The following is a 24,640-nucleotide window of genomic DNA, read 5'->3' as shown; positions in this document are numbered from 1 at the left end:
TGCAGAGGAATTCCTAAACCAGGCTAAGCAAAATGACCTGGCCAAGTTAGGGTCATTAAGGAAGAATACAGGGTCATTGGCAATACAAGAGAACTGTGTCCCCGTCTCCCCACCCTGAGGTGTGAACAAAGACAGGCTGTGTGTGTTGAAAGGTTGTCCGGGTAACTGGGTGTGAGGTGTCAGGAAAAGAGAGCTTTTAGCAAGGTGTGTTGTGAAGAAGAAGGCAGAGAAAAGGACTGGGGTCCATCTTGGGGAGGCTGGCTGAAGGCTGGCTGGGAAAGATGCCTTGGACTCCAGGGCTGCAGTGTTGTGGGGGACAATCCCCTCTGCAAATGACCATGCTGTAAGATCTGGACTCCCTCTATGCACACTGAAGGTTTAAATCAGGGAGTAAACCATATTTATGAAAGCTATGATATTCTCCTCCATATTTCAGTTCTCCAAAGGAACACAGACCCTGGGTGGGGGCATGCAACCCCCTGTAATCTTCCTACCGCATGGCAGAGAAAGAGGGAGGCACCCAACGTTTGTAACAATAAATAGATGTGATACATACTTTTAAATGCCTTATTCTGGAGGAGATGATCTATGACACACACTTTGCCTTTCTTTGCAGAATGTTGCTTCAGAGCTACCAGCACATTGTAGCCTTGGTATTTGCTGTAAAAGAGATTAATGACAATCCACAGCTCTTATCTAATATAACCCTGGGATTTCACATCTACAATAGCTATTTCAGTGCAAGCTGGACTTACCATGCCTCAATGCAACTTCTTTCTGCACATGGAAAATGCATCCCTAACTTCAAGTGTGACACCCAGTACAATCCAGTAGCAGTCATTGGGGGACCCAGTTTTGATGTTGGTGTTCACATGGCAGCTAATCTGTGCATTTACAAGATTCCCCAGGTAAGATGTGCTCATGGGAGTTTATTAATACATCTCTTTTTGTGGTTTGCGGATATAAAATTGTATTATACAAACAGAAAGGCAGAGCTTTCCAAATGTTCCATGTTGGAAAGTTCATCATTTTGCAACAAAATAATTCAGTTTTACTAGGAAACCGGAGGTAAAACCAACCTCTTATAAGAGATATGGACACATATCATGCAACACACCTACACCATGCAGCCAACTCACTAACCTATTGTGACACACAGTTTGGAAAGCTCTGCAGAAAGGCATAACTTGCATGCTGCAGTTAATCATGAAATAGGGGGAAAGGTTTATTGATTCATATGATTTTTTTATTTAAAAAATATCCGGTATACATATGCTACTTTTTAACAATGGTCAAACAGTTCTGTCTACAACCTTGGGTCATCTTACTGTCATATGAACATCCCCATTCACTGACTTATTTGGAGGAACCCCTCCTGGTGGTTACATGTACTGCAATTGTCTATCTTCATGTTCTCCATAATAGAACCTTTGTGGTGGAATCTATTTCATTAAGGTAAAAACATATGGGTAACTTTTTACACAGTGTATGATCCGGAATCATTGTTAATATGGGACATGTGCAGCCAACCATAAGTTTTTTCTGCTTTTGCTGTTATCAAGAAATCATATCTGTATAATTTAATATGGAAATAAATGCACATGCTCTACTTCTCGGCCACACTTTTTCTTTTACTTAGCTTACCTATGGTGCTACTCCAGAAATAAATGATGTAACTGAAGCTGTTTTCTTCCACCGGATGTTTCCAAATGAAAACCATCAATATAGGGGAATCCTCAAACTGCTGCTGTTTTTTAGGTGGACGTGGATTGGAGTGATTTGCTCTCAGGATGATGAGACTGGAGAAAGATTTGTAAATGTCATACTTCCCCTCTTTTCCTTGAATGGGATCTGTTTTGACTTCATAGTAAGATTCCCCAACCTATCCTTTTCCAGTGGCATTATAAATATGCTGAAAGAGGTGAATAAGGGTAATCAAGTTATAATGGAAAGCACTGCCAACGTGTTTATCTTGCATGGTGATGTCAAGAATATTATCATGTTGACAACACTACTTTACATGTTTGAATTGAATATACCAGTGAAATTAAGTGGTCAAGTCTGGATTATGCTAGCCCAGATGGACTTCTCATCAGTTGGGCATCAAAGCAGATGGAAAGCAAACTTCATTGATGGTTCTTTATCCTTTGCAATTCATTCTCAAGAGTTGTTAGGATTCCAGAAATTCCTTCAGATGAGAAATCCAGTTGTAGATTCAGAAGATGGCTTTATCAGGGATATCTGGCAATATGCATTCAAATGCCTTTTCCCCAACTCTGTGACAGATGGTCAAGATATGGAATTATGCACTGGATACGAGAAGCCGGAGACTCTTTCTGAGCCTCTTTTTGACCCAAACATAAGTGGCAACAGCTATAGCATCTACAATGCTGTCTATGCTTTGGCCCATGCTTTGCATGACATGCATCCATCCCAAGTTAAACACAGACCAATGGTGGGTGGAAGTAACTGGAAGTTTCTGAATCACCATCCATGGCAGGTAACTGTTTGAACAGGTGAAAACAAGAGCACTCACTATTATATTGATAGACCTCAGTATGTCTGTCTTATATATATCACTCTTCCTCTCTGTTAAATCTGCATGTGATGGCTGAAAACTGTTACCTTTGATTTATCACCCATTTTACAACAGCTAGTATCAGATTTGATTAGCTGGTCATTCTGAAAGGGTATAACTTAATGGCAAAGTTGCATGTTATTACAAACACATGATAACATTTACAATTAGTGTTTGTTTGTTTGTTTGTTTGTTTGTTTATTTTAAGCAAGTTATCAAAACCTTGGGATCAGGTTGGGAGTTGCAGCATGTGGAGTGGGCTTAATGCTAAATTTGTTCCTAAGTATTTCTTGTCTTCTAAATGCAGAAAATGAACTTTGCTGGTGTATGTAGTTCAGCATCCAATATCCTACAATAGCCAATCAGATACCTACAGAAAGTCTAACAGTAGATCAGCAGTCAACTCCCACTGCTGCCCATGATATTCTGAGGCACTGTGACTCTGAACCCCAAAGTAGTATATAGCCATTATGAGAAGACTTATTTGAAACCTTATGCACCACAAATTTGTCGTGTCCCCTTTTAAAGCTTTTCCAGTGGTGTCAATAACCAAAATTTATGATTATGAATTCTTTTGTATTTGAGGAGGAAATACTTGTGCTTATCTGTCCTGAATATTACAATATTCAACTTTATTAGTTGACTTGGGCTTTTAATAATATGAATGAGGAAGGGGGGAGAAGTATCTCTATCTTTAAAAAAAATATATTACTACTGTTTCTGTTGTCCGAGATCCTCAATAAAGGCTGATTACAAATACTAATAATAATATAAAAAGACAACACAGTTAGTGGTCAAGGTATATCACTTGGATCATAATTATGCATGTGTTTTTTTAAGGTCCACAAGTATCTCAGGAGAGTCTCATTTAATAACAGTGTGAATGAAAAGGTTTATTTTGACCAAAATGGGGAAATAGGAGCTGGATTTGATATTAGAAACTGGATTGTATTCCCCAACCAGTCCTTTCTTAGCGTCAAAATTGGAAGGATAGACCCACAGGCTGCTCCTGATAAAGTGTTCAACATTTGTGAGGATTCTATTGTGTGGTCTAAAAGTTTCAACCAGGTAGGGTCTATGTTTCTTTTGGGGTGCATTGGACCATTATTTAAATATTCAATAGGATCTGGTTGTTGTTGTTGCATTTTCAAAACAGAAAGGCAGATACATACTTTCTGAATCCTTAAACCTTTATCTCTTTCATCTATGAACAGGCAGTTCCCCTTTCCATATGTAATGACAATTGCCATTTGGGCTATCGTAAGACCAAGAAAGAAGGTGAACAAGTTTGCTGCTACGATTGCCTCCCGTGTCCAGTAGGAAAGATCTCCAATGAAAAGGGTAAGAGAAGCCTTTTCCAAAACTTATCAGCTTATAGTCACCTGCCTTCTATCAAAAAGGTTGTTCAGAATCCTAAAGGGGTGGTGTGTGCTGACAAAAGGTTACAGTAGGATACACCTAGTGATATGTTCATGCTTAACAAAGAGTGGTCAGTTCAACAGCTTGATGGAAATAATGAAAAATATCATACCCTAACCAAACTAAATGGAAATTTATGTCTTCAGATTCCTATTTGAAATTATCTGAGACCTGGTTTGAAACTAATGAACAACTATGCATAGATTCTGGGTGTTAATTTTATTTATTTTATTTGCACATTTATAACTACACTTTCAAAGAAAATATAACAAATCAGTGTGCAACATACAACACATTAGTAACACTATAAATACCAGAAACATATTAATGAGAGATGGTTGGGTTGAAAAATAATAATAATATTTTAATAATAATTTATTATTTATACCCCACCCATCTGGCTGGGTTTCCCCAGAAACTCTGTGCGGCTTCCAACAAGAGATTAAAAATACATTAAAACATCAGCCATTAAAAACTTCCCTAAACAGGGCTGCCCTCAGATGTCTTCTACACGTCAGATAGTTGTTTATTTCCTTGACATCTGAAGGGAGGGTGTTCCACAGGGCGGGCGCCACTACCGAGAAGGCCTTCTGCCTGGTTCCCTGTAACTTTGCTTCTTGCAGTGAGGGAACTGCTAGAAGGTTAGTCTGAGACATAGTTGTTGGTGTAAGATAACTCAGTGAGCTTCAAGGCTGATAGGACATTTCTTTTAGGATAGACACAGTTCTAAACACCTCTAGTCTAACACGACTACAGTGCATTTGCTCTCCAATAAGAGAGACAGCTTCAGTGCTTGGTTGAATTTCCTTTGATTAAAGGAGATCTACACCATTGGTTGCTTTTGGAACATACTTGCTTGTAGAACCCTATTGAGATGGCACATGTCTCTTACAGATTTTGACGAACCAGGTTGATTAGTACAGTAAGCTACAATGTGGGATTCTATGTACAATAAAGATTTCTATCTTTTTCAGACATGGCGGACTGCTTTCTATGTCCAGAAGGACAATACCCAAATATCAATAAAGATTCCTGCATTCCCAAAAGTATTAGCTTCTTGTCTTATGAAGAACCTTTGGGGACCAGTTTGGCCATTCTGGCACTTTCCTTTTCTTCCATTACAACTTTGGTGCTTTGGGTCTTCATTCAGCATAAGGACACTCCCATAGTCAAAGCCAACAACCGGGACCTCACCTATACTCTCCTCATCTCCCTCCTGCTCTGTTTCCTTTGCCCTCTGTTTTTCATTGGGCAACCTCAGACGGTGATGTGTCTCCTTCGACAAACCAAGTTTGGTGTCATCTTCTCAGTTGCTGTCTCTTCTGTTTTGGCCAAAACCATCATAGTGTTTCTGGCTTTCATGGCCACCAAGCCTGGGTCCAGGATGAGGAAGTGGGTGGGCAATAGACTGGCTTTTTCCATTGTTCTTTCCTGCACTCTTAATCAAGCCACAATGTGCAGTGTATGGCTTGCAACCTCTCCTCCATTCCCAGAATCTGACATGAACTCCATGCCTGAAGAAATTATAGTGGAATGCAATGAAGGTTCTGTCACCATGTTTTACTCCGTCCTGGGTTTCATGGGTGTACTTGCCTTTGTCAGCTTCACTGTGGCTTTCCTAGCTAGGAAATTGCCAGACAGTTTCAATGAAGCCAAGTTCATCACCTTCAGCATGTTGGTCTTCTGCAGTGTTTGGCTGTCCTTCATTCCAACCTACTTGAGCACAAAGGGAAAATACATGGTGGCAGTTGAGATCTTCTCCATCTTGACCTCCAGTGTTGGCTTACTGGGCTGCATCTTTTCCCCCAAATGTTATATCATTATTCTGAGGCCTGAGCTGAACAACAAAGATATGTTAATAAGAAGAAAGTAGCACACACTAAACAAATTCTAGTAGTTGACTTTGCCTATGGTATAAAAACCTGCCCAATTTCTTTGTAAGTTTCCCAGAATCCGAGGGGTGGAAGAGGATTCCACAGAAGGTGGATTCTATAGTGGATTCATCTGATTCAATTGGATCCTGAGTCCAGTTCAGAAATCAGAGCCCTGTGGATCCATTTATGAGACTGCCACATTGCCTCTGCCTGGTAGTGTTTTGTCAGGTTTAGTACGTCTCACACAAGTCACAGCACACTGTCAGCTTTATTACTTTCAGATTTATTCAGCAATTACAGGATTCAGCAGTCAGAGCTTCCTTAACTCATCCATCTCTGTCAGAGTCAGTTGACTCAACTATTGTTTCCTGCCAAGGCAGGGTACTTTCCACTTTCTACTCCACCTTCTTCCAGTCTGTCCTCCTTCTGGTCTTAGGATGGCCAGTCCTGGAGTGGACTCTACCCCTGCCTGTTCTCCTCCAGCCAGTTCTGTTATCTTCGTCAGCTCTCCGTTGCTTTGAGAACTGACAGGCAACATTTCAGAGCGAGAGAGGCTTATTTCGCTCTTGCTGTGTGAAAGGCTCAAGTTTCTACTCCCCTCAGCTTGCCCTTCCTCCTCTTCAGAGCCCTCACTGCTTATCAGAATGGGAACATCCCTGACATGTTTTTTCTTGTGTGTGTTTTTTTTATTTAAAAATTGCCGAAACAGGTCATCTAGACATTCATAGCCTGAATCAGTTAGTGCACAGAGGTCCATGCCTTTATACACAGCCTGGAGCAATTTTTCACTGTGGTGGAGAGGACAGAGTGACACCTCTTGTGCTTCTCCACCTGAGGCAAGTGCTTCACCCGGCCTCATGGGCTCTGGTCATCAGCATACTGATGCAACAAAACCCCGTGAGGTATATTAGTTTGATAGAAAGTGGCTCCCCAAAGTCACCCAGTGAGCTTCATGGCTGAATGGGGATTTGAACCCTGAACTCTCCCAGGTTCTGTTCCAACTCTACACCACACTGGCTTTATTAAAATAAAATAAGATAGTTTGATGTGTTTGAAAGCTTGCTTCTCTGCCTGTTATATTAGCTTGTGCAGGGATGGTTAACTAGAAAGACAAACGAAGCATGCATTTGGGTCCCAGGGTGGGATATCTGTGTTGGGCTTGGGCAGTGCGCACCCTTGAGTAGCCCCAGAAAAAAACACAGGGGGTGGGGATTCTGCCTGCAGTTTTGGATAAAGTGCCTAGGAAATCTGGGGATTAGGTCAAGCCATATAACACCGGTCCTGAGACCTACATTGGCTCCCAGTATGTTTCCGAGCATAATTCAAAGTGTTGGTGCTGGCCTTTAAAGCCCTAAATAGCCTCAGCCAGAAGGAGCGTCTCTACCCTGACACTGAGGTCTTCTGGTGGTTCCCTCACTGTGAGAAGTGAGGTTACAGGGAACCAGGCAGAGGGCCTTCTCGGTAGTGGCGCCCGCCCTGTGGAACGCCCTCCCATCAGATGTCAAGGAAATAAACAACTATCTGACTTTTAGAAGACATCTGAAGGCAGCCCTGTTTAGGGAAGTTTTAAATGTTTGATACTTTGTTGTGTTTTTAATATTCTTTTGGAAGCCGCCCAGAGTGGCTGGGGAAACCCAGCCAAATGAGGGAGGAATTATTATTATTATTATTATTATTATTATTATTATTATTATTATTATTTGCAGTTGGGTGAAAGCTGCCATCATAAATTAAGAAGTAGGGGAAAATATATCCTAGTTAATTCTGTATTTCTTTATTTGTTATTATTAAACTTTGCAGCATATAAGAGCTAATATGGTTTTTACCTAGGTCATCAAAATAGAGTATGCCATAGATATGCAGATTTAAGCATATACTATTTATTGTGCTCCAGAGTCTGGCCAGATAAGTATTTCGGTTTTGGTTAACAAAACTTGTATCTCTACTATTCTATTGACTCCTTTCCACCATATATTGATTTTCAGAGCTTTCCTATTTGGGGGCCAATAGTGACTTTTCCAGGATGATGGTGATAATTGTTGTTGTTGTTGTACTACTACTACTACTACTATTACTACTGCTACTACTGTAACAGAGTTTAACACTGTGCAGTTCTTGAAATGGCTGTACAGCATGAAAAACTTTCAGTATGTCATAGAATCATCGAATTGTAGAGTTGGAAGGGATAAGGAGGATCATCTGTTCCAACCCCCCTGCAATGGAATCTTTTTCCAACCTGGAGCTTGAACCCACAACCCCGAGATGCCGTACCATCTGAGCTACCCCAGATATCCCATGACAATTAAAATTGATGACTGAATGCAAAAGCATTCTAGATTTGAAAAGCTGAATGACAATCTGGAATGTGGGACCACTGCTGGGTTGTTGTTTTTTTAAATGTACATTCATTTGCTAGTTTTATTAGATTTTTATGTTACCTGATTATATAGTTGTGACCTGCCCTGTGAACTTAAGGTCAAGGGCAGCCAAGAAATTTCATAAATTAATAAATAAATGTTTTACTCCACCCCCAGAAATATAGCTCTTGCAACACTGTTTTCTATTTTGGTCTCTCTGCATACTGTTTCTGTTCCTCTAGGTGGAGATCAGAGGAGAATTTTAATGAACTATGAAAAACATGTTTTCCTTGGCAACGTCTGGACAACTGGGTGGGTCTAGCTGTCATTTTCATTTCCTGCAATCCTCTTACGCAGTGTTTCTCTGAGGCCTTGTAGTTTAAAATGGTGTCCCATGAGATGGGTTGTAACAATGTAGGAGGGTGGCCAAAGGTAGGCCCTGCCAGAGGCTGTTTGCCAAGGAACCTTCCAACCCAACCACACCCTGCCACCACAGCGATGAGATCAGCATCCTGTTGAGATATGAGAGGTCTGTGTTGTCTGCAATGGCACATAGAGCATGCTATAGCCAAGAGATGATTATCCTCCCTGTAATTATTCAATCAACTAGGATTGTGCCTAATCTTCTCCTCAGATAATTCTACTAGCAACTAGCAAACTATAAGTAATGAACTGATGCCTAGAGGCAAGATTTTCATGCAAGATGGTGGGGCTTGTGATGGTTGCGTTAGTGCTGATGCCTCAGGTATCATGCAATATTCACCTTGCTAACTGTACCATCAGCAGCCTTCCTATACTTCACAAGTATTATCTGGCAGGAGAGTTCCTCATTGCCGGCATTCTTTCTCAGATCTACATTTTCTCCAATCCGATAAGCTTCACTAAGCATCCCTCTGAGGAACTGCTTGATCAGACTGTGTAAGCACTTATTTTGATTCTTTCACCATGTCATCCTTCCAGATACTATTATCTAGCGAGTGAATACTGGCTTTACTCTCAATGTGATGCAAAATCACTTTAAATGCAACGCTACAGCTCATTGTCCCCTCTTGCCAGAAAAACAGTGCATTATAGCCAACTAAGTCATAGAGCAGAGCATCTGAAACCAATAGAGTGAAGTCTATTCTGATTATGACTAATGTTGGCTATTAACCTATTCCATCCACCCTGAAGCTATATCACTGTTATTATTACAATTGCTGCTAGTAGCAGGAGTAGCAGGAGTACTAGTAGCAGGAGTACTAGTGCTACCAGTAGAAGTGGTGGTAGTAGTAGTAGATTTAGCTAGCATCCTGCAATCATAGATCAATTTACCCCATTGATTCCCTTGAAACCCTGCAGTCCATAGTTACATTCCATAGTTACATTCCATTTCTTGTTCAGTGCAGGTATGAGGTTTCCTATAATAAATGATATATACTGAGTTCTAACTATCACACCAAAACATGCCGAACACACACACACACACACACACACACAGCCTTGAATAGTAATATTTATTTATTACTTATTTATATATTGAATTGAGATGCAGCAAGTAGCATATTCTAAAAGTGATGCAGCCTGCAACTCTTCATTCTAGGATCTTGACGCAGAACTACCAGCACCTCTTGGCCTTGTTATTTGCTATAAACGAGATCAATGAAAATCCCTTGATTTTACCAAATGTCACATTAGGCTTGAACATCTTCAATAGCCATTTCAGTCCAAGCTGGACCTATCTTGCCTCACTGGAGCTGCTCTCCGCACAAGACAGGTCAGTCCCAAACTATAAATGTGATGGTCAGGACAATACAATAGCAGTCATTGGTGGACCTGAGGCTGAGATAGGTTTCCACATGGCAACCATCCTGAGCAACTACAAGATCCCCCAGGTAAGATGTGTGCATGAAATGTGGGAGCTGAACAAGCCATTGACTCTTCTCTTTCCTTTTAGTTATGGCTCTGTAACACTGAGCTGGTTAGTTTTGCTGGTTAGAGTGTGATGTTACATGTTCAATCTCATTAGGAGCCAACTGAATCTTAGGGGAAGGATGCCAGCTTAGTATCTGTTTTCAGGCAGAAGGTTTCAGCCATATCCAGGTAGGGATGGAAAAGGACTTATGCCTGAAACCCTGGAGAGCTGCTGTCAGTCAGTGTAGACAATACTGTGTTACATTATTGGGCACTGAGTTGTAAATTAATTCCAAGCAAGCAGCTTTGGTTTTATCTATACTGTCATTTAATGTGGATAGTAAGCTTTCTGTACCTTCATTAATTCTCTGTTGTCCATATCACATTCTCCTCCAAATCACTGCCTTGCCACAGTTTCCCTTCCCTACATTCATATTTTCTCATGCCATCTCCTTTTGGAGTACCCCTTGTGTGAGAAAATATGGACTAAAGGAGGGGAATGTGTTGCAACAAGAAAGTCATATGGACAGCAGAAGTTTATTGGAGGTACAGGAATAAATGACAGTATGGATGAGCCCTCAGTGGTGTTAGGAAATTATTTTGACTTTGTGTCTGTGGAAAGCTGGCTGAAGAAGTTCCATGATATATAGGATTCAATCCCCTTGGGTCTGTACCATCTCATCAAGCAGACCCTGAATGCAAGTATTCTCAGAATCTCCTACTGTAAACTTGTAAGAGCCACACGGAGATTTTATGAAAGGCAGTACAGAAATGTTTTAAGATAAATAAAATAGTCAGTCAACACCTGGTGAGCACTGATTTGGGGATGACTGTTCTATGGAGTAAAGGACATATTTGCCAAAACTGTAGTTTTGGGATCTCATCACAATAAGAGAGATGAAGAAATTCTCCTTATTACATAAGTTGTTATTAGCCCAAAGAAAATATAGCCACGTTCCTTGCTGTGGCCATCAAAACAAGGGAACAATTACTGAAGGCAATATGAGTGCTGAATCAAAATAGTATGCACTTCTTAACTATGGTTGTTCATGGATTTTCTTATAACCCCATTTTAAAAGGCACAATTTGTGTGCTTGTACCTTATATTTTTTCCTCTGCTGTGTTCATTGAAATGTGGATTGGAACTTTGTTGGCGTGTGGGGACAAACATTGCATTACTGTTTGGCCATTTTATTGGTTAGTATGCATTAACAGAGAAACTTCAGTATGGAAATAAGCTTGTCATCTTTCCCACCCTCTGTTATTTTCTATAGTTCACATATGGTTCTGCTCCTGCGTTAAATGACCAGAATCAAGGAGCTTTCTTTCACTGGATGTTTCCAGAAGGGTCCTATCAATATCGGGGCATTCTTCAGTTACTGCAGCATTTCCAATGGACATGGGTTGGAGTGCTTTTTCAGGATGATGACAATGGAAATAAGTTTGTACAGAATGTGCTTCCCGTGTTTTCTCAGAGTGGTATATGCTTTGACTTTATAGAAAGATTCCCAGCAATACCTTTTTACTGTGATTTTTATCAATTGGTGGATGAAACAGTTGGAACACTTAAGGTCATCATGGGAGCAACAGCCAATGTATTAGTCTTACACAGTGAAATCCAGGGCATGATGACTTTGAGGATGTTGCTCCAGTTTTCAGAATATGAAGGGCTGCCAACAAAGACCAAAGTCTGGATCATGACAGCCCCAATGGATTTCACATCAGTCAACATACAAAGACTGTGGAATATAGACTTCCTCCATGGTGCTATGTCCTTTGCAATTCACTCAAATAAGGTGTTGGGCTTCCAGAAATTTATTCAAAACCAGAGCCCTACCTCAAGAAAGCAAGATGGATTTATCCAAATCTTCTGGGAGCAGACATTTAGCTGTTTGTTCCCCGACTCGAAGACAGATAAGCAGTTTGAGAAAAATTGCACTGGGGAGGAGCAGCTGGAAACTCTTCCTACATCTGTTTTTGAAATAGGCATGACTGTCCACAGCTATGGTATCTACAATGCTGCCTATGCTCTGGCTCATGCTTTTCATGCCATGCAGCTGTCCGAATTTAAACATAGAAGACAAGGAAAGCAAAAGCTTCTGAATCAACAGCTGTGGCAGGTAACATCATGGTCAGATGAATGCAAAAGAGCTCATAATGTTTGTGGGTTCATGAGCAGTCAAAGCCAAAGTAGTGCCCTGAAGGTGTGGTGCAACTCTAGCTTCCATCAGCCCCAGCCAGCATGTCCAATAGCCAGGGATGGTATGTTAGAGTCCAACACCATCTGGAGGGGCACAACATTGGCTACCTTTGTCTTGTAATGTTGTCTACCAAAATGTACTTTTGTCATGAGTTTATTGGCATTCCTCTTCACAGTAAGATGACAGTGATGATCATGGTTGTTTTGGTTATCGTCCCTAATCAGTATATGTCAATATTATAAAACTCACGATTTTGGGAAGATTTCAACATTGTGCTATGCTGATTGTTCTGTCCGGGCAATCGTTTTGGCTTGCCAAATGGGACTATCATCCATCTCCTCTCCCCTTGCACTGAGGGTTCTCCTGCCCTCTAGAGCTAATTTGGGGGCATGGAGGAGGAAAGCCCTGTTACGCAAGCAAAAGTCCTTGTGTCAGCTTCACATTCATTTGTTGAATCCCACCCATTATATATTGGTAAGAGATATAATATTATGTGATTAGTTAATGAATATGTATTGCATGAAGGGAATCACACTGTTCTTACAACTCACTAAGAGTGGTCTCAATGGTGAAGATTTAAGGTTCAATGCCCAGGATCTCCAGGTAGGGTTGGGAGACACCCAAATCTGAAACTTTGGAAAGCCATTGCCAGCCAGCGTAAAAATGCTGAACTAGATGGAGCAATGCTCTGACACAGGCAGCTTCCTGTGTTCTTATACGCTCAGTTCCTGAGCCTCCATTCATTTCTATATTGCCTCTTTTTGATGAGAGAAAGAATTCTGTGCATCTTTACTATGACTCTGGATTGATTGATTTTTTTTAAAAAAGAACTCTTTCTGTGTGTTTAAGTATAGAAGCCAGCTTTTTTAGGATAGCTGTGCCATGCTTTATCCTTTGAAGCCATTTTTTAATGCTATGGTAGCCCTTTAATTAAAAAATGGAACCCCACTACTTCAAAGATCAAATTGTTCTTCTAGTGTGCTAAAGGGTGTGCAGGTGTGTATGTTATGCCATTGTTGTATATTGGAACTGAGTATGTAACTATTACTACTAGTAGTAGCCTACATATAACTTTTAAAAAGATCAGAAATAAATGTATTCTCTCTAATTTTATGTCCTGCTCCCATGGCAGCCATTTTGTGACTGGCACTCATAGTACTTCCTCAAAATTAGAAATGTGTGCTAGTCCAAAAAAGGTTGGTTGAGAAAAGTTGCTGAAATGAGTTAAGCACCCTTTAAAAAACCTAATATATTGCATAAGCAAACCTAAAAGTCAAATCAATCTTTATTACGGTCCAGAGACCCAACAAATCATTACAAAGCAATGCACAATTCATACAGCCTACCTCCAGGTTTTCAAGATAGCGTCATTAGTGGTAGCATCAACTTGAGCTCTGCATCAGTTGATGCGGTTTTTATTATTTTTATCAGTCTTTTATTAGCTTTTAACAGCAGCAGTATTTTATCTCTGTCATTTGGCAGCTATTATATTCATAAAGCTTGAGTTAAGGGCTTGAGTTAAAAGTCCTAGAGAAAGTCTCGGAAAGTCTCAGAGAAAGCCTTAATTAGCTCCAGCTCCAGTAAAAGTGTAAGCCTGAGCATTATCTTGTTATGGCAATGGTTTACACACACACACACACACACACACACACACACACAGGCTTCTCCTTTCAAGAAACCCATTTGGTATTCTGCCTTTTCTACTTCTGTTCTTTAAAAAGTGAACTAAGTTGGAAAAGCTATTTCCCTCATTCTGCTATGCTATAAGGGTAGCCAATGTCATGCCCTTCAGATATTGTTGAACTTCAACTTCCGTTGGCCCGTCAGTATGATGGTGTTCATGAATAATGGGAGTAGTAGTCATCAACATCTGGAAAGCACCTTGGCTACCTCTTTTATACCATTGGAATATATTCAGTATTTTATTTTCAGTAACAATAGTAGCTGAAAAGGAGCTGTTGCTAACTTCAACTCTTCCATATATTCTTCAAAAAGATATGTGTTGGAAGGTTTTTGGCAACACACACACATAGATTCATTTTAAAAAGTGTTAGATGCTTAGAACTTACGGAAACTTTCCTTAAGTATTTCCAGAATGACATTTTCAAAATATTGTTATATCACCAGTGCCAGGGACAGAAGTGGCTTGTCGGGTGGGGTGGAGCTGCTACTCTAGAGTCCCAGCAAATAGGTCACTGCTGCTTACCATGTGAGAGGGTGAGGAGGTTGGTGTGGTTCAAACACATCAGCACTAGCAGTTTGTACCATAATGACCTCTCTGCTGCCTTCTCTCCCTACCTCCTGCTGAGCAAGTGTCTTCACCTGCCAGGAAGCAGGTAGAAGCTCTGTCCCAGCTGATGAATCAATTCCAGGTTAAGTAGATTTGAATAGAATTGAAGTTTATCCACTACCAATTGGTAGGCTATCGGGTGATCATAGGTACTTATTTGACATGCTATCTAAGGAGCAGATAGGACTAAAATATGTGGTGCAATAGCACAATTGTATAGTGTAATGGATTTTATGTATTTATTTTTTTCATTATAGAACGTCATGGAGTTGAGAACTGTGTAATACTCTTTTTCTTTTTTAGCTCCACCACTTTCTGAAAGGTGTCTTATTTAACAACAGCGCAGGGGAAACGGTGTCCTTCAACCAAAAAGGGGAATTAGTAGCGGGATTTGATGTTATAAACTGGATAACTTTCATAAATGAGTCTTTCCTTAGAGTGAAAGTGGGTAGAATAGACCCGAAGGCTCCCCCTGCCAAAGTCCTCTTTCTTCAAGATGATGACATTGTCTGGCCCAGTAGCTTTAATCAGGTAATGACTGTGCATATTTCAACTTGAAAATATGCTTCCAGTAATAGAGCTCAACTGCCTATTGCCTGCTAAATGCTTTCAAGCATTATACCATTACAGGAATTAGGAACCTATAAACCTCCAACTTCCTGGGGCTGTTGGTAGCTGAAATTCAGAAATATCTGGACACTGCTAGGTTCCCAATCCACAGCGCCCACCTATTTTTAATCAATCAATCAATCAATCAATCAATCAATTAATTTTGTGAACTTCATCCAAAGATCAATGGGAGGTTCACAACATGAAAAATACAAAATGAAAAGTCAAAATACATAATAAAACAAAGCACAAGCAAAACAAGCCATTAACCCCACTAACCACTAACATTTAAAAGTCCATTGAATGATAATCAGCCAAAGGCCTGGTTAAAGAGGAAGGTTCTCAATTGGTGTCTAAAGATATGTAATGAAGGCACCAGGCGAGCATCCCTGGAGAGAGCATTCCACAAATGGGGAGCCACCATAGAAAAGCCCTGTTCCTCTGTTGCTATTCTCTGTACCTCTTGTGGAAGAGACACACAAATAAGGGCCTTAGGTGATGATTGCAGGGTCCAGGTTGGTTTATATGGGGAGACATACTGTAGTCCTAAGATGTTTAAGACTTCATAGGTCAAAAGCAGCATGAATGGGGCCTGGAAACTAATTGGCAGTCAATACAGTCAGGCCAGGATCAGTGTAATATGCTCAAAGCAGTTTGCGTGTCAAGGTCCCCCAGCCACCCCAAGAAGATAAAGACACAAGGACACATAATTTTAGGTTAAATGCTAATGGGCAAAATTTAGGCCACAACTTTATTGGTTACAGAATGTGAGTGGTATTGGCTTAGGCATTGGCATCAACAGTCTACATCTGACTCCTGCCCGCCTTGCAGGAAGTCTGGTAAGGGCAAAACACCAGTAGGGGGAGCTCCGCCGATGCGGATCGACTCGAGCTCCCCTGGGTTCCCGCTGGGGTTGTGGCATTGCCCTAGCTGCTCCCCAGGCTTGACGAGATCCACACCCCCAGATTCCTTTAATGGAATACCCTTAATCAACCCCGATTGAAATGGATCTAGAAAATTAGTTTCCTCCTAGTGCCTGATTCTGGTCTGCAAACACCTGCTTAAGAACCCTGCCCAAGAAGGGGAGATTGGCAACTGACCTGTAGTTACCTTATTGGCCTGAATATAAGCTGCCCTCTTTTTTTTTTCCAAATTCCGACTGTGAAAAGTTAAAGTGGAGCTTATATTCGCAAACGTATACCACCGGCAAAGTGATGCCGCTCCCCCCAGAAAGCAGCCCTGGAGCATGGGGCAACAGCACCCATCCCATCCAGGGCTCCCAAGCCCCTGAATTTTAAAGGTGCAGCTTATTTGTGGGTGCGGCTTATATTTGGGCAAATACGGTACTTATATTTTCTGAATCCAAAGATGATTTCGATGATTTATTGAGGAGTGGTTTAGATATTGCAATGCAAACCCCACAGAAGTATTGGATTATAAATTACTCTCTCCTCTTTTATGGACAGACACAGCCACTTTCTTTGTGTAATGACAATTGTCATTCAGGTTACAGAAGAAAAAAGAAGGAAGGGAAACAATTTTGCTGCTATGATTGCATTCCATGCCCGGAAGGGAAGATCTCAAACAAGAAGGGTAAGATTAGTCGTGTATAAAGCTTTTGAACTTTATTGACAGTGATCCTACATGTGCGTATTGCACTTCATGCTGTACTGCAACTTTCCCCAAGCTGGTGTCCTCAATATATTTTGTACTACAACTTCCTTCAGTCACCTCTCAGTCTCCTAGCTCTCACCCAGGACTCCTCCCATTGAACCTGGCTTTCACTCAGGGCCCAAACAAATTCAGATATAATCCCCAGAGTTCACAGTGACAAGCAACAGGGTTGATGGCGCTCCATCAGAATGCCCACATCTGAATCCACATCTGAATCCCATTCAGCTTCTCTGCACACACCCTCTTTCAAAGTACAGCAAATTTAGATTGGCAGGGTTCCCAGGGGGTCGAACAGATGGCAAACAGGACACGCCTCAACTCATATTGCCCTCATAATTTCCTGTTCTTTGTCAGGCTAGATGCACAGCTACCTACACACCCATAACTAATCAACAAGACGGGGAACAGGAACTACACATTCCAACCAGATGGCCCATGTTAGAATTCCCAGTTAGTGATAGTGAGTGGAAAACATATTTCTTCAGTTATGGGATTCTGTTTCCTATAGTCACTGTGGTCTAAAATGTCAGTTTTCTCCTGGGCCATCAATATGGCTTCTTTGAAATACAACTGAATGTGAATGCCTCAATAACATATTTCAGATTTTAACCAGGGGAATAATTCAGGTCTTTCAAATAAGAATCCTTGATTATGCTTGTTTAAGAATTGTACCATATACAAGGCTGTAGAGAAATGTTTTTTCAGATATGGATGACTGCATACTGTGCCATGGTGGACAATACCCAAATAATGACCGGGATCTATGCCTTCCAAAAGATATAAGCTTCTTGTCTTACGAAGAACCATTAGGGATGAGCACCTCCATTTTTGCTCTTATCTTTTCTTCCATCACAGTCTCGGTGCTTGGAATTTTCATAAAGCACAAAGACACTCCTATAGTCAAAGCCAACAACATAGACCTCACCTACACCCTCCTCATCTCTCTCCTGTTCTCCTTCCTTTGTGTATTCCTATTCATTGGCCAGCCAGAGAAGTTGACGTGTCTTCTTCGACAACCTGCTTTTGGCATAATCTTCTCCATGGCTGTTTCTTGTATTTTGGCCAAAACTATCACTGTGGTGCTGGCTTTCATGGCCACAAAGCCGGGATCCAGTATGAGGAAATGGGTGGGGAAAGGATTGGCCATCTCCATTGTTCTGTGCTGCTTCATGATTCAAGCCACTATCTGCACTGTGTGGCTGGCAACTTCTCCTCCATTTCCAGATTCAGACATGCACTCAATGGCTAAAGAAATTATACTGGAATGTAATGAAGGCTCAGCCACCATGTTTTACTATGTTCTTGGTTTTATGGGTTTACTTGCCTTCGTCAGCTTCACAGTGGCTTTCCTAGCCAAGAAGTTACCCGACAGTTTTAATGAAGCCAAATTTATCACCTTCAGCATGTTGGTCTTCTGCAGTGTTTGGTTGTCTTTTGTTCCAACTTACTTGAGCACAAAAGGAAAATACATGGTGGCTGTGGAGATCTTCTCCATTTTGGCCTCTAGTGCTGGATTACTAGGTTGCATCTTTTTCCCCAAATGCTACATCATAGTTGTGAGGCCTGATCTGAACAGCAAGGCACAGCTCATTAGAATAAAGCATTAAGGAACATAAAGGTCTGCGATCCTCATCTAGATAAAGTTATCTGTGATTATGTTGTTCCCCATATTGTTGGCGAGGGGGTCTCCTCACCCCTATGAATAATGGGGCATTTGGTAATGGTTATTTTAGTTACATTTCTTGGTAGAGAATTGGCATGATGCAGCCATACCTCCTCTTAATCTGGCATTTCAAGATTCCAAAACTCTGCCCATCCTTTTTTTCCCCTAGCTGTGGAAATAGAGTTGTTGTTGTTATTCCTAAATTTGCCACTGGAAGGGAAATTGTTCACATATTCTGAAGCATCATAGTGGTTAATGCAGAATTAGCCAAACCAAAGTTTCAATGACTTATTCATCCAAGGTGAAGCAGAACAGAGAGTCTCCCACTCCTTTAGTCTTAACAGTCTCAACGGCTGTTAAATGTAACAGCTGAAGAGTTTATGGCACTGACAGGGCCCCTCTGTACACTGTTCATGAGAGCAAACATGGTGCACATAGTTAATTTTAGGCACTTTATGTATTGAACTTAAACACACCCACCCCTTTAGATGTTAATCTACTGTATGCTACTTTACCCATTTCAAATACCAACTGTATTTGAAGGCTGTTCTGCTTATTTGGCTGAGTGGGGGGTCTACCAGCACCACTGATGTCACCGATCTGATGCATGAAGTCACAGGTGAGGTCACCAACACATTAGTAGCAGGAGATATTATCATGAGTTTGGGTGATTGACTTCAGCTAGTTAAGCATGTTACAGATGTAAATAAATAAATAAATAAATATTATGGCTCATAGTTCAAGCCATTCATTGTCTCATGTCTTCATTTTGCTGGTGTGTGTGTGTGTGTGTGTGAGAGAGAGAGAGAGAGAGAGAGAGAGAGAACACACAATAAACCCCAGGAGCAAACTAGACTCTACAGAGATAGAGTGGGAGATCCCATTGTAAATGTTGGGAGTTCATTATTAAGCATAACTTGTTCCATGGTTTTAAGTGAATTGAGCCATGCCTCACTTGTGCCTAACAGAAGCTTGCTTTACGGTGTGGGTTTATATTTTCAAATGCCATGAAACAGCACACTGATGCTAGGAGAGAACCCAACTTAACACAGCAGAGTTACATTCATGTCTTCTCACCAAAATAAAACCTATGGAACAAGGCTTCTGTGGCCATTTCCCAAAGCAAACCTATCCATTCCATTACTCAGCTCTTTATTACTTAGGCATGAAATCATACAGTAATACAAGTAAATTGGTGCACCTTTCAAATATAACTTACAACAACAATAACTATAAATCAACACTAACAACAGAGTCAAATATTATTTGGGTATTAATCTCTGTCAGTAACTGGAAAAAAATTCAAGGTATGCTTTGTATGTTTTTGAGGAGGGGCTTTGGCCTCCTTAGGCCAAATATTTAAAACATTGATTGCATACTTTTACAAACCCTGGGGTGGCTTTGAGCATGATACCTCTCTCTTGTTTATCAGTGGCCCTGCTTTCATTACAGTCCTATTGGCCGTCACAACTGAGTTTTGATAGCAGAAGTTCATAACTTATGCAAGACTTCATGCCACTTTTGAAAAGGCAGACCTTGCAAACTACTTTTCTGTTAGTATTCATTTTTGAATACATTACTTCAAGTTGGCTATTCCTTACTATGGGTCATTACAAACCAGCTGGGTCTCACTGAGCATGTCCAAAGGAGACTCCTCTTCAGTTGTGTTAAATAATTTTTCTTCTGCAATATCTCACAGAACCAAACTGAGCTGGTTCCACTGAACAGGACTGGGGGAGACTTCTCCCAAGTTGTGATAAACATGTTTTCTGCTGCTATGTCACACAGATCCAGCAATGCTACATAGGTAATTGTCTCCCTTGTAATTTTCAGTGAGCCATGATTACATCTAGTTATTCTGCTAGTCCCCAGAGAATTCAATGACCATTCTCACAGTTGTGAACCAAGACTAAGGATGCTGTTAAAATCCCATCTGTCACACAGAGCTGTGAATAGAGATGGTTGCATGTCTGTTTTATGATACCTTCCATTGTGTGTTGTGTGCTGTTGTTGTTGTTGTTTGGCTTCAACTGCATGCAAACTCAAGTCAAGTTGTCAAAGTCCAAGACACTCAGATGGCAATATACGTAGAATGAGCTGATATTCAAAAGGCAGAGTTTTCATGCAAGATGGTGATATTTGTGATACTGGTGTTAGTGTTGCTAACCCAAATGATGTCTATTTCTCCAGTGGTTAAACACACCATCACTCGCCCTATTCTTACTCATCACAAGTGCTATCATGTAGGAGATTTCATCATTGCTGGCATTATTTCTCAGATATACATATTGCCTAATCCAATCAAATTTGAAGAAAATCCTTCTCACGAAGCATTTGACAATATCATGTAAGGAACCATATTATTGTTGTGTTGTTTTCGTTCTGTTCTGTTGTTTTGCAAAATGTACATTCTCAGGCAAGCCAATGCAATCAACTTTATTTTCAGTGCATTACAAATGGTTTCTTGTCTCTACATCATTGTATAGATTTGTATCATACTACCCTACCCTGTTTCTATGTGGACGGTGATTTTCAGCAGTGCAAATTCAGGGAGAGAGTCCATCTCCTAATCCTCTTCCTGTAAAATATATTTAAGGATTTTTTCAAGAGCAGCCTTCCCTATCCTTCTACTCCACCTAACTAGCCTTTTGGCCTATAACTTCCATCATTATACACCATCACAGCCAATGGCGGGAACTATGGGTGTTCTAGTTCAAAGCATCTGTTTCACGCAGGGTTGGGAATTCTGCTGTAGAGTGGCAACTTTCTTCATTGTACTGAATAGGAATAATAATAGACCAGGTAAACTACCAAAAGGTCAAACAAGGTGAGAAACCATTACTAACTGCATGAATAGCTCTCAGGCTGTTTAGCTCTCAGGCTGTAATCCAAATCACACTACAATGGGAGGAAGGCCTGCTGATTTCAGTGAGATTTACTTTCAAGAAGACTGTATTTTATTTTATTTTGCATTGGAATATTTATAAGAAATCTTACAACTAATATTGAGTGGGGTACAACATGTTCGTGGTGAGTTCCAGCACCTCTTTACCTAGAATAATAGTTTTCACTTAATGTAAGATGATACCAGATTGTGACTGGAGTCTAAAACTCCTGGCAGAAGCAGAATGTTATTAGTAAATGCATTTCTTCCTGCAGCCTCTTCCTACTGCCACTTCTCATCCTGCTTTGGATCTTAACCTAATCCTTTAGGGTGACATATTTGGGGGATGGGAGTGGTTAGGATCCAAGCTTTTATTTGCCATCAGGCTATGTGCTGAAAAGTCTTTCCCCACTTCCTAGAATATGTCCAAATGATCTATCTTAGAGCAAAGTTTTTAGTGTATAGATAGGACTGAAATGTAGCAAATACCAAATTTTGAAGAAGATAAACTATAGTGCATCATTTATTTCTCATTGTAGGGTACTAACTCAGAGCTACCAGCAAATCCTGGCCTTGCAATTTGCTGTGAAAGAGATAAATGAAAACCCCCAGATATTACCCAATGTCACCATGGGTTTCCACATCTACAACAGCAATTTCCATGCAAGATGGACCTACCTTGCCTCAATGGAACTTCTGTCTACACCAGGCGGGTTTATCCCAAACTACAAGTGTGACATTAAGAATAGTCCAGTTGCAGTCATTGGGGGACCCAATTCTGATATATGTCTCTACATTGCAACCATCCTGTGCATTTATAAGATTCTCCAGGTATAATGTATGCCTGTTATATATAGTTTTGCCGGGAGTCTTGGAGATTGTGATTGAAATAAAAAGCTGTACTTTACATGAATCTCATTGGTTCCTAATGCACATTGAATGCTGGATTGGACAGTTTTGGAGGACAAGCCTTACAATTTAGGAATTGCAGCAACACATTTTAATTCAGAGCTATCCTTACTGTCTCTCTAACTTTCACTGTTATTTTCTTTAGCTTACGTATGGCTCTGCTCCAGTGATAAATGATGAAATCCATGGAGTTTCTTTGCACCAGATGTTCCCAAATGGAGACAAACAGTATATGGGGATTGTCCAGCTACTGCTGCATTTTCAGTGGACATGGATTGGGGTGCTTTTCATAAATGATGACAGTGGAGAGAGATTGAAAGCAAGAATGCTTCACACTTTCTCCCAGAAAGGCATCTGCTTTGATTTTGTCGAAAGATTTCCACAAGCAATATTTTCTACCGGAATTCATGATTTGGTGCTGGAGGGGATTCACACAATCAATGTTATTATGAAAAGCACTGCCAATGCAGTTGTTGTAAATGGTGAAATCCACACCATTCTTGTTTTAAGAACACTGTTGCATCTTCAAGAATTTGAGGAAATACCCATAAAAACAAAGATCTGGATTATGACAGCCGAGATGGATTTTACCGCACTTAGTGCTCAAAAAGGTTGGGACATCCACTTTATCCATGGCAGCATATCCTTGGCAATTCACTCAAAGGATCTTCCAGGATTCCACACATTTCTTCAAACAAGAAACCCTACCAGAGCAAAAAAAGACGATTTTATTAGGGTCTTCTGGGAAAATGCTTTTAGCTGTACTTTCCATAGTTCCACCTTAGAAGAGGATGCTGGTGAAATCTGCACCGGAGAAGAAAAACTGGAGACACTTCCTCAGTCAGTTTTTGAAATGAGAATGACTGGTCACAGCTATAGTATCTACAATGCTGTACATGCAGTGGCAGAAGGTTTACATGCTATGTATTCATTTAAATTCAAAAAAGTCAGTGAAAGAACATGGAACCTTATTAATCAACAGCCATGGCAGGTATTCCTCAAGCAGGAGAACTCATTATATCTATGGGTGCAACAGCGGTCCCTGTAATACGTAGATTTTCTCTTCACCGTAGTGGAGTTTTAGGTATCCAAGCAGTAGGTTAATCATAGTTGACATTGAACAGCAAGTTTCAGTTCAGCATATCACTTACAATCTATACATAGATTTTATTACTAGAGATGGTTAAGTTGGCCATGAGTGATAATTAGAGAAAAGTAATATTAGTATTAACTTTATATTCATCTGTAAGGATGTTTCAGGTAAAATGGCCTCTTGAAATTCTCCATCCTACTCTATTCTCCTCCAAGCTATGTTTCTCCAGGAGAGGAAGAAATTCTCCATCAGTTGGTGATGATGGACTTCACCATTAGCAGTGACAGTAACATAGCTTCCTTACTTCTCTCTCTCGTCAATTCCTAATGAGTTTGGGATAATTCATGCATCCGTACTCATAAACACCAATTGTTCTTGATTATATTACTTACAGGGGGATTTTTTTACATATTTAACATACTTTTTCAAAGTGGTTGGACACACACACACACAACAATTTCCCCTGAGAGAGATGACATGTGATCAAGATGCATCAGTGCCAGGGTGACTTGCTTTGGTGTCAAGAAGTGTGGTAGCAGAAGCTCCACAAGCTATCTAGCCATGGGCCTGTGGCTATGACAACCTGACAACCAAGACAACATAGAGACAGCCTTCACACCCTGTCATTTAGGAACATGCAAGTGAATGAGAATCCAGAAATGTGTAGGATCTGGAGTGCACCTCTGATACAAAGTAATCTGTTTTGGGGGTTTTTTTTGTAAACCACCTTAATGGTTTCTTTTAAATTCAAGTGGCATATCAATTTTATGAAAATAACAATAAATGAGATACAAAGTACAGTGGTACCTCGGGTTAAGTACTTAATTCGTTCTGGAGGTCCGTTCTTAACCTGAAGCACCACTTTAGCTAATGGGGCCTCCCGCTGCTGCCGCGCCGCCGGAGCACGATTTCTGTTCTCATCCTGAAGCAAAGGTCTTAACCCGAGGTAATATTTCTGGGTTAGCAGAGTCTGTAACCTGAAGCGTATGTAACCCGAGGTACCAGTGTATACACTGATCCCTCCAGATCAGATCAGGACAGTCCTTATAAGAATCAGAACTTTGATAGTTCTCCTTTCTGTAGTAAAGGATCATTATCCTCATGCATCTCTGTTACTTATGATAGATACTTTTGATCTACTTCTCTCTCTCTCTCTCTCACTCTCTCTCTCTCTTCTAATTTAGCTTCACCATGAT

At 40.6% G+C, this 24,640-nt stretch overlaps 1 protein-coding gene across 1 annotated transcript; it reads left to right on the top strand.

Moving 5' to 3' along the window:
- Positions 1 to 729: 729 nt before the first annotated feature.
- On the top strand, positions 730 to 15,438 carry LOC310747098 (vomeronasal type-2 receptor 26-like). The gene is made up of 6 exons (XM_083581432.1): positions 730 to 908; positions 3,793 to 3,919; positions 8,471 to 8,540; positions 9,811 to 10,102; positions 11,396 to 13,594; positions 13,910 to 15,438. The coding sequence occupies exons 1-5, from the start codon at positions 765 to 767 to the stop codon at positions 12,440 to 12,442; spliced, it is 1,680 nt and encodes a 559-aa protein (XP_083437558.1). The 5' UTR covers positions 730 to 764; the 3' UTR covers positions 12,443 to 13,594; positions 13,910 to 15,438.
- Positions 15,439 to 24,640: the final 9,202 nt, after the last annotated feature.

The sequence above is a fragment of the Podarcis filfolensis genome (genome assembly GCF_964270895.1).
Source record: "Podarcis filfolensis genome assembly, chromosome: 13".
NCBI classification, from domain to species: Eukaryota; Metazoa; Chordata; class Lepidosauria; order Squamata; family Lacertidae; genus Podarcis; species Podarcis filfolensis.
Note: the sequence above shows the minus strand (reverse complement) of the source record. Positions and strands in the feature narration are given on the sequence as shown.

Excerpts from the sequence above, each read along its gene's own strand:
- LOC310747098 (XM_083581432.1), top strand. The coding sequence starts at position 765 with ATGCAACTTCTTTCTGCACATGGAAAATGCATCCCTAACTTCAAGTGT. Across the intron at positions 3,920-8,470 it reads AAAGATCTCCAATGAAAAGG|GTGGAGATCAGAGGAGAATT; the intron begins GTAAGAGAAGCC and ends CTGTTCCTCTAG. Across the intron at positions 10,103-11,395 it reads GCAACTACAAGATCCCCCAG|TTCACATATGGTTCTGCTCC; the intron begins GTAAGATGTGTG and ends TATTTTCTATAG.